General features: G+C 42.6%; 1 protein-coding gene across 1 annotated transcript in view; it reads right to left on the bottom strand.

Annotated features, from left to right (window-relative positions):
* The window catches only part of HLCS (holocarboxylase synthetase), a 194,394-nt gene that overhangs the window by 124,121 nt on the left and 55,852 nt on the right, over positions 1 to 14,421 (bottom strand). Inside the window, exon 6 of the mRNA XM_043875479.1 lies at positions 13,637 to 13,908. Within this exon, the coding sequence (XP_043731414.1) occupies positions 13,637 to 13,908 (272 nt within the window). The remainder of the gene's footprint in view (positions 1 to 13,636; positions 13,909 to 14,421) is intronic.

Here is a 14,421-nt window from a genome sequence, read left to right as displayed (position 1 = left end):
AATAGGGAAAGTAGCATCAACATATATATACTATCAGGTGTAAGATGGATAGCTGGTGAGAAGTTGCTGTGTAACACAGGCAGTCCCGTCTATACTCTGGGATGACCTGGAGGGATGGGATGGAGGGAGAGGAAGGAGGCTAGGGAGGTAGGAGATATATGTATAATTACGGCTGGTTCAAGTTTTTTTTTTAGAAAACCACTAAGAAATTAGACATGGCAGCAAGCCTGATTTCCTTCTGTAACAAAATTAGTATCTAAATAGATGTTAGAAGTATGGGGGATATAGTATATTAGGATTTCAGCGAAACATCTGTTAGAGGTAATACAGTATTTGGGGCTAAGAATTAAGGCTTGAGACAAATCTTTTAAGTGCTGCCTCCTCCACCTAACTCTTTATGTGGCTCTGACCAAGCCGTTTAAACTCTCTAGGCAAGTGAAAATCACTAATTCATGTCTGACTCTTTTAGACCCCATGGACTATACAGTCCGTGGAATTCTCCAGGCCAGAATCCTGGAATGGGGAGCCTTTCCCTTCTCCAGGGGCATCTTCCCAACCCAGGGATCGAACCCAAGTCTCCCGTACTGCAGGCGGATTCTTTACCAGCTGAGCCACAAGAGAATCAATAGTGCCCTCATCTCTTAAAATGGAAAGTATAATAGTACCTATTTCATAGGGTCTCAGTAAAGACTGAATAGGAAAAATGCACACTATCTGCCATGGAGTAAATGCCGTATTAACATCAGCTATTATTACTGCTAAAGCATAACATCTCTGTGGACAAAAGATAACATAATTCAAAATGATTATATGACAGTGATAAAACACTATGAATAGTAAGAAATATTACTTGCCTCGTCCTGTTCAACTTCTATCAATGTCTGCTTTTGTTTTATAATTTTCCAATTATCTTCTAGGAAAAAATACTGCAATGGGGTCACTAACAGTTTTGTATAAATCTGTTAGCTCAAAAAATATGCGTATCATTTATAACAGGAAAACATGAGAAATAACAACAATGCATTCATAGGAGACTGTGCAGATAAATTATGATCAACCTATATGGACCCCATGAAAGACACATTTTGAAGTGTCCATTTGATTGGTCTTTGTCCAAAGACCATTTGATTAAGTAAGAAACGTTTATTTCATGTACAATATAATCACAATTTTACAAGTGTGTGTAGGAGGATAAAAGACTAATATGAAATATAGCAAAAGGTTAATATGATCTTTTATAAGTGGTGAGGTTATAGATGATTTTCATTTCATTATAAATTACTGCATTTCCAAGTTTTCTATAATGAACAAGAATTCTTCTTATATTTGAAAAATATTTTGATAAAAATAAAATAGAGTAGCTTTATGCACCATGATTGGCTTTCTATCAAGGTTTCTGGTCCTTTAGACCCAAAGCTTTGATCTCCAACAAGGTTGAGCACCAAAGAAGGCTAGGTCCTTGGACTGCAAGGAGATCCAACCAGTCCATCCTAAAGGAAATCAGTCCTGAATATTCATTGGAAGGACTGATGCTGAAGCTGAAACTCCAATACTTTGGCCACCTGATGTGAAGAACTGACTCACTGGAAAAGACCCTGATGCTGGGAAAGATTGAAGGTGGGAGGAGAAGGGGTCAACAGAGGATGAGATGGTTGGATTGCATCACCGACTCAATGGACATGAGTTTGAGCAAGCTCCGGGAGTTGGTGATGGACAGGGAGGCCTGGCGTGCTGCAGTCCATGGGGTCGCAAAGAGTCGGACACAACTGAGTGACTGAACAACAATAATGAAGATATAAAGAAATGTTTATTAAGGAAGATGCTTAGAGAAAAGATGGCATGGGGATTAAAAAAGGCCATACTACCTATCTTTAAATATCTTAAACTCTCTTACCTAATTAACAAATATCTTAACTATCATTTGGGAGAAATTGGATCCATGGCCAGATTTCCGTTTTGAAATGAGATGGGTTTTAAAAGACCCATCCTGGAAGACAGCACTGTGCTAAGACGACTGGAATGAACTACCCTGAGTTAAAAGAACCTAACATAAATCCATTAACTGAACAAATGGCAGGACTCTGGTCACCATCAGGTGCTCAGACACATCCAAAACAGTGCAAAGGTTGTTTGGGCAGTAAGGAGCAGGGGTTTCCCTGATAGCTCAGTTGATAAAGAATCTGCCTGCAATGCAGCAAACTCCAGTTCGATTCCTGGTTTGAGAAAATCCTCTGGAGAAGGGATAGGCTACCCACTCCAGTATTCTTGGTCTTCCTTTGTGGCTCAGCTGGTAAAGAATCCACCTGCCAATGCAGGAGACCGAAGTTCGATCCCTGGGTTGGGAAGATCCCCTGGAGAAAGGAATGGCTACCTACTCCAGTACTGTGGCCTGGAGAATTCGGACATCTCTCAGATCAAAGAGTTCTGTGACACACTCTTGGTCTGATTTCAGGCTTATTACATGTCAAATCTTCATCCTATCCCAATTATGAAAACTCCATGCTGAAAAGTGTTGGTCTGTTTCATGGCAGTTTTCCAGGTGCCAGAAAAAAGCGTAACTGCCTATCATCTTTTATCCACATAGAGACAGTTCTCCAAGAAGACCTCTAAGGACCCTGAACACCTGGGAGGCACTTAAACACAACATCAAAAAGAAGAGATGAGAAGGCAAGGCAAGGGGACAGAAGGGAACCAAACCTAAACCAAGACCTACAGGAAGCATTTTAAATGACCTTCTAAACCAAAACCAATTTCCTGTAAGATGAGCTCCACATTCTAGATTCACAACCCTGGCTGGCAGCAACCAACTTTCTCGTTTCACCTCCGCAGGTAACAAAGGATGTCAAAAATCAAATGACATTTCCTTTGGTTTAAATTTTTAAAAGAGAAGGTGCCACAGCATCTTTTCAGAAGTAGGATGGAGACTACTTCTGAAGATTACAAATTTGAAACTCCAGGAAAGAAGGGAGGAAGTGACAACTTGTATAAATCCTCCAGTTCAAACTCCCCACCATTGTTCAAGCAAACGTGGCCCACACTCCTAATTCAGGGCAATTTCTACACTGTGTTAGTGATCCAAACAAGCCTTAATGAAATCTCAAAATCTGAAATGTTAGACAAGACCTCACCTGGGACAACTGCAAACCTGCCAAGCTCCTCCTCTGCCATTTCCACCACTGCCTCCCACCCACTGTGTCTCCCTGCACACTCCTAAGGCTTCTGTGAACGGAGGAACATCCACCACAGCTCTCTACTCCATGGTATTATCCCCTCTTAGATTCTGGGTGTTGAAATGGAAGCAATTCCAGCAGAGATTTTTCCTCTCAAATATCATGCATCACTTTGCCAACAAAGGTACATATAGTCAAAGCTATGGTTTTTCCAATAATCATGTATGGATGTGAGAGTTGGACCATAAAGAAGGCTGAGTACTGAAGAATTGATGCTTTTGAACTGTGGCAATGGAGAAGACTCTTTAGAGTCCCTTAGACAGCAAGGAGATCAAACCAGTCAATCCTAAAGGAAATCAACCCTGAGTATTCATTGGAAGGACTGATGCTAAAGCTGAAACTCCAATACCTTGGCCACCTGCAAAGACTCACTAGAAAAGACCCTGATGCTGGGAAAGATTGAGGGCAAGAGGAGAAGGGAGCAGCAGAGGATGAGATGGTTGGATGGCATCACCAACTCAATGGACATGATTCTGAGCAAACTCCAGGAGACAGTAAAGGACAGGGAATCCTAGGGTGCTGAAGTCCATGGGATCGCAAAGAGTTGGACACAACTGAGTGACTGAACAACAGCAACTAACTGGAGACGTCTGAATAACCACCTGGATAATCAGCCCCAGGGACAAAAGCGGCTTAATTCTAAGAAGGGCACAGAACCTCCCCCGGTTCCTCTGCGGTCCAGAAGGGGGCCACAGGTACTCACCAGGGTTATTCGTCTGGAGAAGCCACGAAACACTGAATGATGCTGAGTTTTACAAAAACACACGTGTGCTTTCATGTGATATTTACAAACCAAAGAAACCTGGTATAATCCACGTTATGATTACACAGTACAATCTCCTGCAGAAGGCTGAAAGAACTTACCTCAAAAGAGAAAAACTTAAGTCTCCGTTGCCTTAAATCCTTTGGGAATGAGGCTGGGTATAAATAGACCAACCAGTCAGCCTGCCATTAAGATATAAGATATGGGAGAGTTACTCCCCAGTCAGCGGGGCCTGAGTGATCATTGTAAAGGTTTTGGCCAGTGGACACCCGTGGAGCTTCCCTGGTGGCAGAATCCACCTGCCAATACAGGAGATGCAGGAGACATCCTTGGTTTAGGAAGATCCTCTGGAGAAGGAAATGGCTACCAGCCCCAGTATTCTTGCCTGGGAAATCCCAGGGACAGAGGAGCATGGAGGGCTACAGTCCACGGGGTCACAAAGAGTCAGACTTGACTGAGACACTGGCGCGCACACACTTGGCACCCAAGCACTGAGGAACCTAAACTCCAAAAAGGCTTCCCAGTCCCATTTGCAGGATATTTCATTTAAAAGGGGTTTTTGGCTTTGAAAAGGAAAGAAAATGAAGCCGTGGATCTAGTGTAACCTTCTCCTTTTACAGGGGCCCAGAGAGGTTGAGTGCTTTACCCAACGTCACACAGCTAGCACGTCAAAACGGCACAAAGTTTCAGCCTAAGTTTCCAGGGTTGCTGAACAGCGTTCAACACCGTTCACCGTTACTTACATTTTCAAGTAAATTCTCTGTACTCACATGATCTAATTTGAAACGGTGAAAACTCCATTGGCATCCAGATGACCTCTAGAAAAAGAGGTGAGTGCAGACCTGACCGTAACTCCTTCCCCTTCTCTTGTCTCCTCTACCCTTCTCACATCTCAAGGAAATACCTCCCTGCCAGGCAATGACTTCATCACTCCCCTTCTCGCTAATTTGAATACTCTTGTGGCAGAGCCAAACAAAAAATGAAAATGATGAATGACTCCTTGTGCAACACAGAAAAAATGTGGTGTTTGGGATCTCGACGTGATGGAATACCCCTCATGCAGAAACAGAACATGCTTCTGTCCAAAACAAAGACACAGAAACGAGAGTATTTCAGAGCTCCAAGGGCATCTGGCCAAATGGTAAGTGTGCAGAAGACTTTAAAGGGCCAGATGAAAGCAAATCAACCCTCACCTCCAGAACAGGTAAGGGTTCTATTTGAAAGAAAAACAGAAGTTTTTCTAAGTAAATCACAAAGCCAAGTCAGGGGAGAAACAGTAGAAGGGGAGAGGGATGCTAAAAAGGGGAAAAGAAAAATATCTGCTTGATTATCCAACACATTCACTGATTTTTACCAAGATAAGTTTTTTAACCCAGAGCTCAGCCTTCATCTTCTCATCACATACAGACAGGTAAGCGGGCACACTGGAATTATCATGAAAACTAAATTCTAATGATATTTAAAATCTTTCCTACATAGGAGTTAGTGTTAATTCATAAACTGAATTTTGTGGGCTTTCTGTGTTTAGAGAGGTTTTTAAATTAATCACATATTTGAGGTATAACATGATGTAAAATTAAGGTGCACATGTTAATTCGCCACATTTATATACTGTAATATCCTTGCCACTGCAGCAATAATTAGCACTTCGATCATGTGACCTAATTATCATTTCTTTTTAGTGGCTGGAATAATTAGATTCTGGTCTCTTGGAAGTCTAATGATTATAATACAATATTATTGTCTACATGCACTATACTGTACATAAGATCACTACTCAGGGCAAATCTGTATCCTTAAGAAAGAAACCCCCACCCTCCAGCTCCTGATAACCACTTCTTTACTGTGTTCACGAGTCTGGCTTTTTTTAAGATTCCACATACAAGCGATATCAGACAGTACTTGTCTTCCTCTGTCTGACTGACCCCTCTTGGCATAATGTCCTCAAGGTCTAGTCATACTGCTATATAATCAAGTTTTTAAAATGGTGTTTTCTTGTTGTACATTTCTTGCTGCATTAGAACCTCAGATCATATCCTCAATCTTCATTTTTGCTATTTCCAGAGAGGTGGCCATCAGCCATCTCCATGTGGGAAAAGCGCCCATCTTAGTTGGCAGGCAAGAGGAGATTTAAACCAGCACTTGCTGGCCAACCTGTTCCATGTCAGAAGCTGTCCCACAGGCTGTTTACGCTTCCCTTTGACCTCTGAGACATGACTGGCTCTCCTGAATGGGCATCACTACAGTTTAGCCATTTTTTTACAATGAGAAGTCATGAAATTTGCCCCAGGCCAGTAGCCAGCAAAACTCCACTGCCTTTTCTGCCGTCAGTATCCCATGCTGGCCCAGGGTCCAAGCTCACTCTGGATACCCCAACGTCATCTAAATGGCCCTGTTGCTAACAAATAACTCCTTTGCACTTTACGACGATAGCAGAAAACATCCCACGCGTCAGAAGACTCAACTCCCTTCTAAACTACAGTCAAAACTCATGGTTTTCTCCCTAAGGTAAATCTGGACTGAGATTTTTAAGGGACCTCCATACGGTTCTCCATAGGGGCTGTACCAATTTACATTCCCACCAACCTTGTCTCCACACCCTCTACAGCATTTACTGTTTCTGGATTTTTGGATGAGGGCCATTCTGGCTGGCATGAGGTGATATTTCACTGGAGGTTGCTTTTAAAAAAAAAATAAATTTATTTATTTTTAATTGGGGGGTAATCGATTTATAATATAGTGTTGGTTTCTGCGATACATCAACATATTGTTAGCCAGCTAAACCCCAATACAAAGCAAATAGTTTATAAGAAAAAAAAAAATCTGGACTGAGATTAAAAAAATAAAACTTTTGTCACATTTATTGCCTTTTCTAGCCCAAACCTTTTACCTCGTGTCATCTTTTGTGGTCCTTTATTACTGGTTTAAATAAAACCAGTAAGAGACATTCATACTAAATCAAATATACTATAAAATCAATCAATTCTGCAGAGTAACAAATATCTGAGATGTTTGAGGAAAATCAAGAGCATGAAACAGTATCAAATCCATGCATTCTGATTGACACAAAAGGTCTGGAGGAAGATACAGATAATAAACAAGGCATACCCATGGGACTAATAAATACCTTCAGACTTTTGAAGTTCTGGCTCTTTTGAATTGACTATCATTTTCATATGTCACAAGAGTCAATTAAGTCAAATAATCTTAAGGATTAAGATTTAAATAAAGAGAAAGTTTGATTTAAAAAAGGGAGAGTGAACTGGCTACACATGTTGTAAGGGAACCACAAACAGAATCAACTCTATTTTCTCATCTTTCCAGAAAAGCTGAACTCAAACAACACATTTTTCACAAAACAATAACCACTGAGGAGCCATTGTGCTTCTGGTACAATGAGAAAAAACTGTCAAAATCTTCAATAAAAACTCCACCCCCAGGAAATGCACATCAAGAACTCAAGTCAAGCTGACAATGATTTGCTTCACTGATGCTCACAGCACCGCCACGGGAAGAATGCATTGGTCAAAAAAGGGAATCATATCTAAAGTTTAAGGAATAATGAGAATTCAACAACATGAGCTATGCACTAAGAGCTTAGCAGACATTTTCCATACATCCTCACCCTATCCTGGAGCTGAACGGGGGCTCCTGGAAGGAAAATCCCACATCTACTCTATTCCCCACTGGGTCCCAGAGCCTAGTGCGGACTCCTGCACACAGCTGGTGCTGAAGAGAAATTAGCTAAGGGATTGAACTGGGAAAGAAAAGAAAAGTTAAAGAGCTGAGACTATTACCAGCTACTTCGCATAGACAAGGAAATGGAAGCTTGAAAGGTTACTGATTTGCCGGAGGTTACTCATGCGGCAAATGGTGGACATGCAATTCCAACCCAGGGCAGCAATATTCCACATTAAGTTCTAAGCCCCTAGGTCAACCCAGATATTCGATCCTCAGTCATGGGAAACGAGTGAGCACAGGAAACGAGGCAGTTTCTGGAAATACACAGGGTCTGTGCTGTGCTGCGCTGTGCTTTAGTCCCACTCTCTGGGACCCCATGGACTGCAAACAGCCACTGTCCATGGGGATTCTCCAGGCAAGAATCCTGGAGTAGGTTGTTATGCCCTCCTCCGGGGGAATCTTCCCAACCCAGGGATCGAATCCTGGTCTCCCCCATTGCAGGTGGATTCTTAACCATCTGAACCACCAACGGAGGCTCACCATAGGATCTAGTTACCTAAAAGTCTGGTATCTAGTTACCTAAAAATCTGGTATACCCTCGAAAGATTAAGACTGCCACCCACCACTGAGAACATGCAAAAGACTGTGCTTTGAGTCTGGAGGAGGGTCCAGGGGAAGAGCTTTCAGGCACAGCAGACTGTGTAACATGTCCCTGAAGTGTTTCATCACTCACAAGGTATCGGCTCGATGGTCACTTTCAGTCTCACTCTTCTATACAAAATGTGGGGACCTTTCAGGTTGTTAAATGTTGTTCCACATGGAGAGAGAGGCAGAAAGAAGCTCCAGTTCTAATGAAAATGCTATCTAAATAGAACACGCTGTCATTATCATAGAATGGCAAGCATCATAATAAGCTTGCCCTACTGAAAAAAATAAAATCAGTTACAAAATGTAAACTAAACATTCCAGAACACTAACTATCAATATGGAGACATTTCTGGAAAACAATAGACCATTTTATCATTTGATTCCAGGAGTTTGGCATGTGAAAGGTTAACTTATTCAGGTGTTGAGTTGAGACCAAGAAAACAAAAGCATTTGATAGAGAATTGGCTAGAATAACTCTTCAGTCTTCACCAGTGGAGTCAAAGGCTGGAGTTATACTGTAAACCTTAATTTAGAAGTAAACATTAAAATGAAGATCTCTTTAAATTCTCCAATAATTTTCACATTAAAAGTACCAAGTTGGCCCATAAAAAAGCTCACGCTAATTTACCTCAAAGCAATCAACTTCTTAAAAACCCTTTATTTCACAATTAGGCTAAAATCCCATTAATTTGGGACACTTACCAACGTATTTATCCCTTGCTCATTACCTATGTGCACATTAAGAGTACACCCGATAACACAATACAGGCATTAATATGTAAAACATCAACAAAAGCCATCTGGAAAGCTAATGAATAATCAAGGGATTTCAAATTAAACTACAGAATTTTCCCTTAGAATCTTTAGGACAACACTGTCAAGTTCAATCTATTCACTTCGCCTCCAGAATCAATTTTTCAAACTTTATGACAGGTCTAATCGCTTCCACCTGTGTCTCTAGCTTGACTCTTGACTGGCATGCTACCAGCCAGGGTGGAAATGTAGACAAAGACCCCTATTAGGATCCGGCTGTTTCTCTACTGTGAGGTCACTCAGCCATTAAATTAGTTCCAGCCCAGTTTCTGTCCTCTCAGGCCTCCACTTGTGGGGAGGAGGGTGCGCAGTAGAACAAGTTAGGGGAGCAGAGTCAGAAGAGAAGAAAGCCGGAAAGAGATGTTAGGGGCTGACTGGACACGTATGTGAAAGGCGAAAGGAGACGTTTGGGCCTGACGGGACACATATGTGAAAAGCGGAAGGAGATGCTAGTGGCGGATGGGACACGTCTGAGGAAGGCGGAAAGAGATGTTAGGGGCTGACAGGACACGTATGCAGAGAGGTGAGAAGCCCCAGACTGTGACACAAAAAATACTATCTTTCTTAAACGATGCTGGCTCTTCTCCCCTGTGCTATTTCCCCCAAATACTTTTTAATGACTTAAGTGGATTGTTACTCCTTGTCTTTCCCTCCGCTTGTAGAAAAATCCACCATCTCCCATACAAGCTTTCCTCAATGGACACTGAAGCTAGTTCACAAAACCATTTCGCCCTCTAAAAGGCTTGGAGGTTACTGAGCGCTAGGAAGGCAGGCAGGTTTAGGATTCTGACTCCATGATCACTCCATTCGCAGGAGCTGGGGTGCTTCTCATGCCCAGATCGCAGAACTGAGGAGAGCAAGGCCCAAGAGGGTGAGGATGCCAAGGTCACAGAGCCAGCGGGTGATGGAATCTTCGGGTCCAGTGTTTCTCTCTACTAGATAGTGAGATTTATGCCTGACACAGAAACTGCTCCAAAAACTTCACTGATCAGTCTGCTTCTTGCCCAGCGCCGTGTAACATACTGTGACCACTTCTATCTGCCCAAACTCCCAGGCTCAGACCAAAAAGAGGTGCACAGACGTGTGTGCCTGTGCATGAGCTGAGTGTGCCCGGGGAAGCGCTTCCTCTAGGGCACTGTGAGGTTAGGGCAGTACACTCCCCGCGTTCTCTCCCCAGTGCCTAACACATGGCCTGGCATACAGCAAACACTCCATAAATGCTTACTCCACGTAGGATGAAGGCAAACTTAGGCCTGAAGAATCAAGGGACTTCAACAATGGTAAGAAAATAAACCTACTTAACAAAGAAATCTAAATTATTCCTTACAAAAAAAAAGAAAAAGCCCATGTGTGGCCAGTTCATTCAGGATGTATACAAGGATGATGCAAAGAGAATCAGTATGAATGAGTTTGTGTTCATCTGGCTCACCACACACTGTGGCTTCACACAAGTAAGTTGTTTCAACATCTGATCATCGAACTATCGCTCAAATAAAAGACAACCGCACAATTACCAATAATGGCTCAGTTACCCTAAGCCGGCACTCCAAGGTCTGGTTTTCCCCTTCCCGCCTTCCCCAGAGCTAACAATCAGTCATTGCTTATCAGGAGATTCTACTAAATATGCAGCCCTCTGGACCAAACCAGGCCAGAGTCAGCACCTGGAGGCACTTGTCCAGCAGTGAGGAGGGCTGAGCACTGGCCGATCCACACCCCCTGGTCTGGAACCCCACTGCCAGCGGCAGCTCACATCTTCAAACGGCTTCCATGTCAGCAGCCACAGGACTGACCACAGAACAGTGAAGGGAAGGTTCCCTGGGCCAGATGCAGGACTAAACCCGTGGCCCTGGTGGGACTCTCCCCAGCCAGCTGAGCTAACTGGTCACAAGAAGAGCTACCAGGAAATAACTCCCGGGGCGGGGGGCGGAGATTGTCTAAGTGAACCGAAATCAGAATTTACCCTGTGTTACCCTGACCATCAGGTAGAAAATGCTTTTCGTGGTTAGAAATACATGGTAAACAAAACAAACAAAAGGCCTGGGGTGGGGGATTCAGGGAGAAATGAACCTCTTCCAACCAGACTTGGCTGGCTGGCTTGCCATGTCAGACTGTGGGGGAGACGGCACTCACTCCCGTGGTTTTTGCTCTCTGTTGCTGGAGGGCGAGTCCTCAGGGCCATCAGATACCTTGGTGTCATCAGCAAGCCGCTCCCGCACTTCCCTCTGCCCCGCCCCGTCCTCAGAGCGCCTTCCCCTCTACAGAACCACCAGCCGAGCTTTAACTGGGGCAGGAGGTGACGGTGGGGTGGTGGTGGCGGTTCACGGTTTCAAGGCCAGCCTGCTCCCCTGACCAGAGAGCAAATGAAAGCTTTCGGTGCTACCTCAGTGTCGCAGTAGCTTAAACTGGGCTTGTGGTCAAAGAAGCACACACAGCCTCCAACAATTTGTCCAAAGAAAACGGTCCAAATCCTCCTGGATTTGTAATAACATAAAAAAGCTACCTCTAATGACACTGAATAAGCAGCGAAATAAAACCAGAGTTACCTGAAAATAATTGTTTCCAAATATGATTTTAACTTTTGCAAGCAATGGGGCCATCAAGAGGTATTATACTACTTAAAGGCCTCCTGCTAATTTTTTAGCAGCCTGACAAACAGAAAGTACAAACAGAAGTTAGAAAGACTTCTAACTGCCCTCTAATATCTGCCCTCCTCTCCTCCTGGTTAACAGAAACCTAACTTTCAGTAGATTCATCGATGCCAAGTACAAAGATGGCATTTATTTCCTAGTCGTCCTTGGAGGTAAATATGGTCATGTTCTAGCCCTGGGAGATGAACAAAAACATCATGAGCAACTTCTGAAAGAGCCCATATGTGGACACGCCCCAATTTACACTCTCCTTTGCTCACCAGGTAAAATGAGAGAGAATATAAAAGCTTGGGTTACCTCTTGGCACCCACCCTAGCAAGGTACCCACAAGCCCTCTTGGTAACATACTACCCACTGCCCAAACCCAGCAACCATAATCTCAATGTTTCAAGATTGCCCCAATACAAAATACTCTTCACTATTGTCCACAAAAACAACAAAAATGGTCTAGAAGTGCCAATGTTTTTCTACCTGAATTTCACCTCTGCAAAATTTTTTGTTAAATATTCTGTCTGATTTTTTTTATTTGGCAGATATGATTGGAATGGGTCGCCTTTTTGATATAATAGTGTACACTGGAGTAGCAAAAGATTATCACAGAGTTTGTACAAGCAAGTAATAATTGTTCCGTACAAATACAGGCTTTTTCTTCTCTATGGGAACACCAGGGATTGGGGAGTGGAGGCAGGAGACGATGGCAACACTGAAAGAAAAAAAAAATAACACAAAACAACTTGGGAGACAAGACCTATTCATTGCCATTGCTCATATTCCCCTTTCGACTTTGTCTCCTCACTGCTAGTTCCCCTATAGTAATGCTGTTTCTACATCCTGTACATACACTAAAATTGCTGCTTCCATGACTGAGCATGAGAGTCAAGAAATCCTAAAATTATCTCATCACCTTATATCAACATACTAGCAAATTCCAGAAATTATTGTTCAGAAGAAAAGCCAAAATATTTCCATACGTTCCAGATGCTGAATTATGTATCTGACTAATTATGCGGTTCCACAGGTGAAAGTGCCCAGAAACCATGAAGGGGGTGGGGGGTTTTGCAGTCTTACATTCCTCAAATTTTAGTCCCATGTTGAGGGAAGATGCTTTTCTTATTCATGCCCTCTATAACCCTACTTTTTAAACTATCTATCTCAACATAAAAGTATTAATACAGACTAATTTGGAGTTTAAAATTAGCCTTTCATCTGTTTCCCATTGTTTAACCTTTAATCAAAGTCCATGAAACAGAAGAAATAAGAAGGAAAACTTGAAATAAGACTGAATTTCCAACATCCCAGTGGGATTACAGAGTGCTTTAAAAATGCATTGGATAGCAATATACCAAAACAGGTAAGTACAAAGCTCCTGTTTATTTCAACTGAACACAACTTACATGTCGTTCAAATTTCCTATGCTAATACTCCGCAAACATCTTAAACTGGTTATAACATCTCAACACAGGTTGTAACAGAGTAAAATGGCAATGTGAACAATAGCGCCACCTGTCAAACACCTTTTTTTCATAATATTCTTTTTCCCAAAGACATTTTGAAAGGTCAGATTAAAGGAAGACAGACACAAGGCAGAGAAGTTACTCATTCTTTAAAACACAGATTTCTGACCCAAGAACTTTAATTTCTCTATCTACAGATGGGTGTATTGCTAGTGGTGTATTAAAGCGTTATCACGCTCATCTTCATTATTAAGTTATGAATAAGCCATTGCTTTAAGCATAGCATTAAGTTAATTGCTCTAAATCTTCATCCCTCTCACCGAGCACTGGTTGGAGAGAACCATCAAGATACCTGGGGTCCTCCAATCCAGCACAGAAAGCAGCCTGGCCAGGACTTACCCGTCCAGAAGACTCATTGTGGTGGGCGTCACTTCGGCAAACAGAATGACTTTCCCAAGTTTCCTTGTCTGCAGGTTTTCTCGGTAGATCTCAAAATTGAAGTTTTCTGATGAGAAGGACTCCATGTCAGTCACCACAGGTATGGCGGATGGGGTGATTTCTATTTCAGACGTGTAGGATGAAATGAATTTCAGGGAGAGCTTGCTGGATGTTATGACCCCTTCAGGATCCACATGTTTCCCCAGCCACTGCATAAGAGGATCCCGGATTTCCTGTGCCATAAAGAAAGAAGTGGGAAGGTCGTAATTTGGCATTACGTTAGATGATGGTAGCTTTCCCTTAAAATGCCACTCTGGTAAGAGAAGTACTTCCTAATTCATGACCAATAAAAGCTAGGTTAACAAATTCTGAACATAAAAACTATCATACAATAGACAATGAGTACACTTAAGTATGGGCTTCCTGGTGGCTCAGTGGGAAAGAATCCGCCTGCCAGTGCAAGAGACTTGGGTTCAATCCCTGGGTGGGGAAGATCCCCTGGAGAAGGAAATGCCAGCCCACTCCAGTATTCTTGCCTGGAGAATTCCATGGACAGAGGAGCCTGGCGGGCTACAGTCCACGGGGTCACAAAAGGGTCAGACATGACTTAGCAACTAATATACCTATATTATAAAAATATGAACTGTTCAGAAAGCAAGATCCAGGGAAATAGGCACATTTCTATCCTACACTAGATTCTAAGTTCTCTAAAGTCCTTCCTTTCCAGTTCTAGAGTTCATTAGTGA

This window comes from Cervus elaphus, chromosome 19 (assembly GCF_910594005.1).
Source record: "Cervus elaphus chromosome 19, mCerEla1.1, whole genome shotgun sequence".
Taxonomy (NCBI): Eukaryota; Metazoa; Chordata; class Mammalia; order Artiodactyla; family Cervidae; genus Cervus; species Cervus elaphus.
Note: the sequence above shows the minus strand (reverse complement) of the source record. Positions and strands in the feature narration are given on the sequence as shown.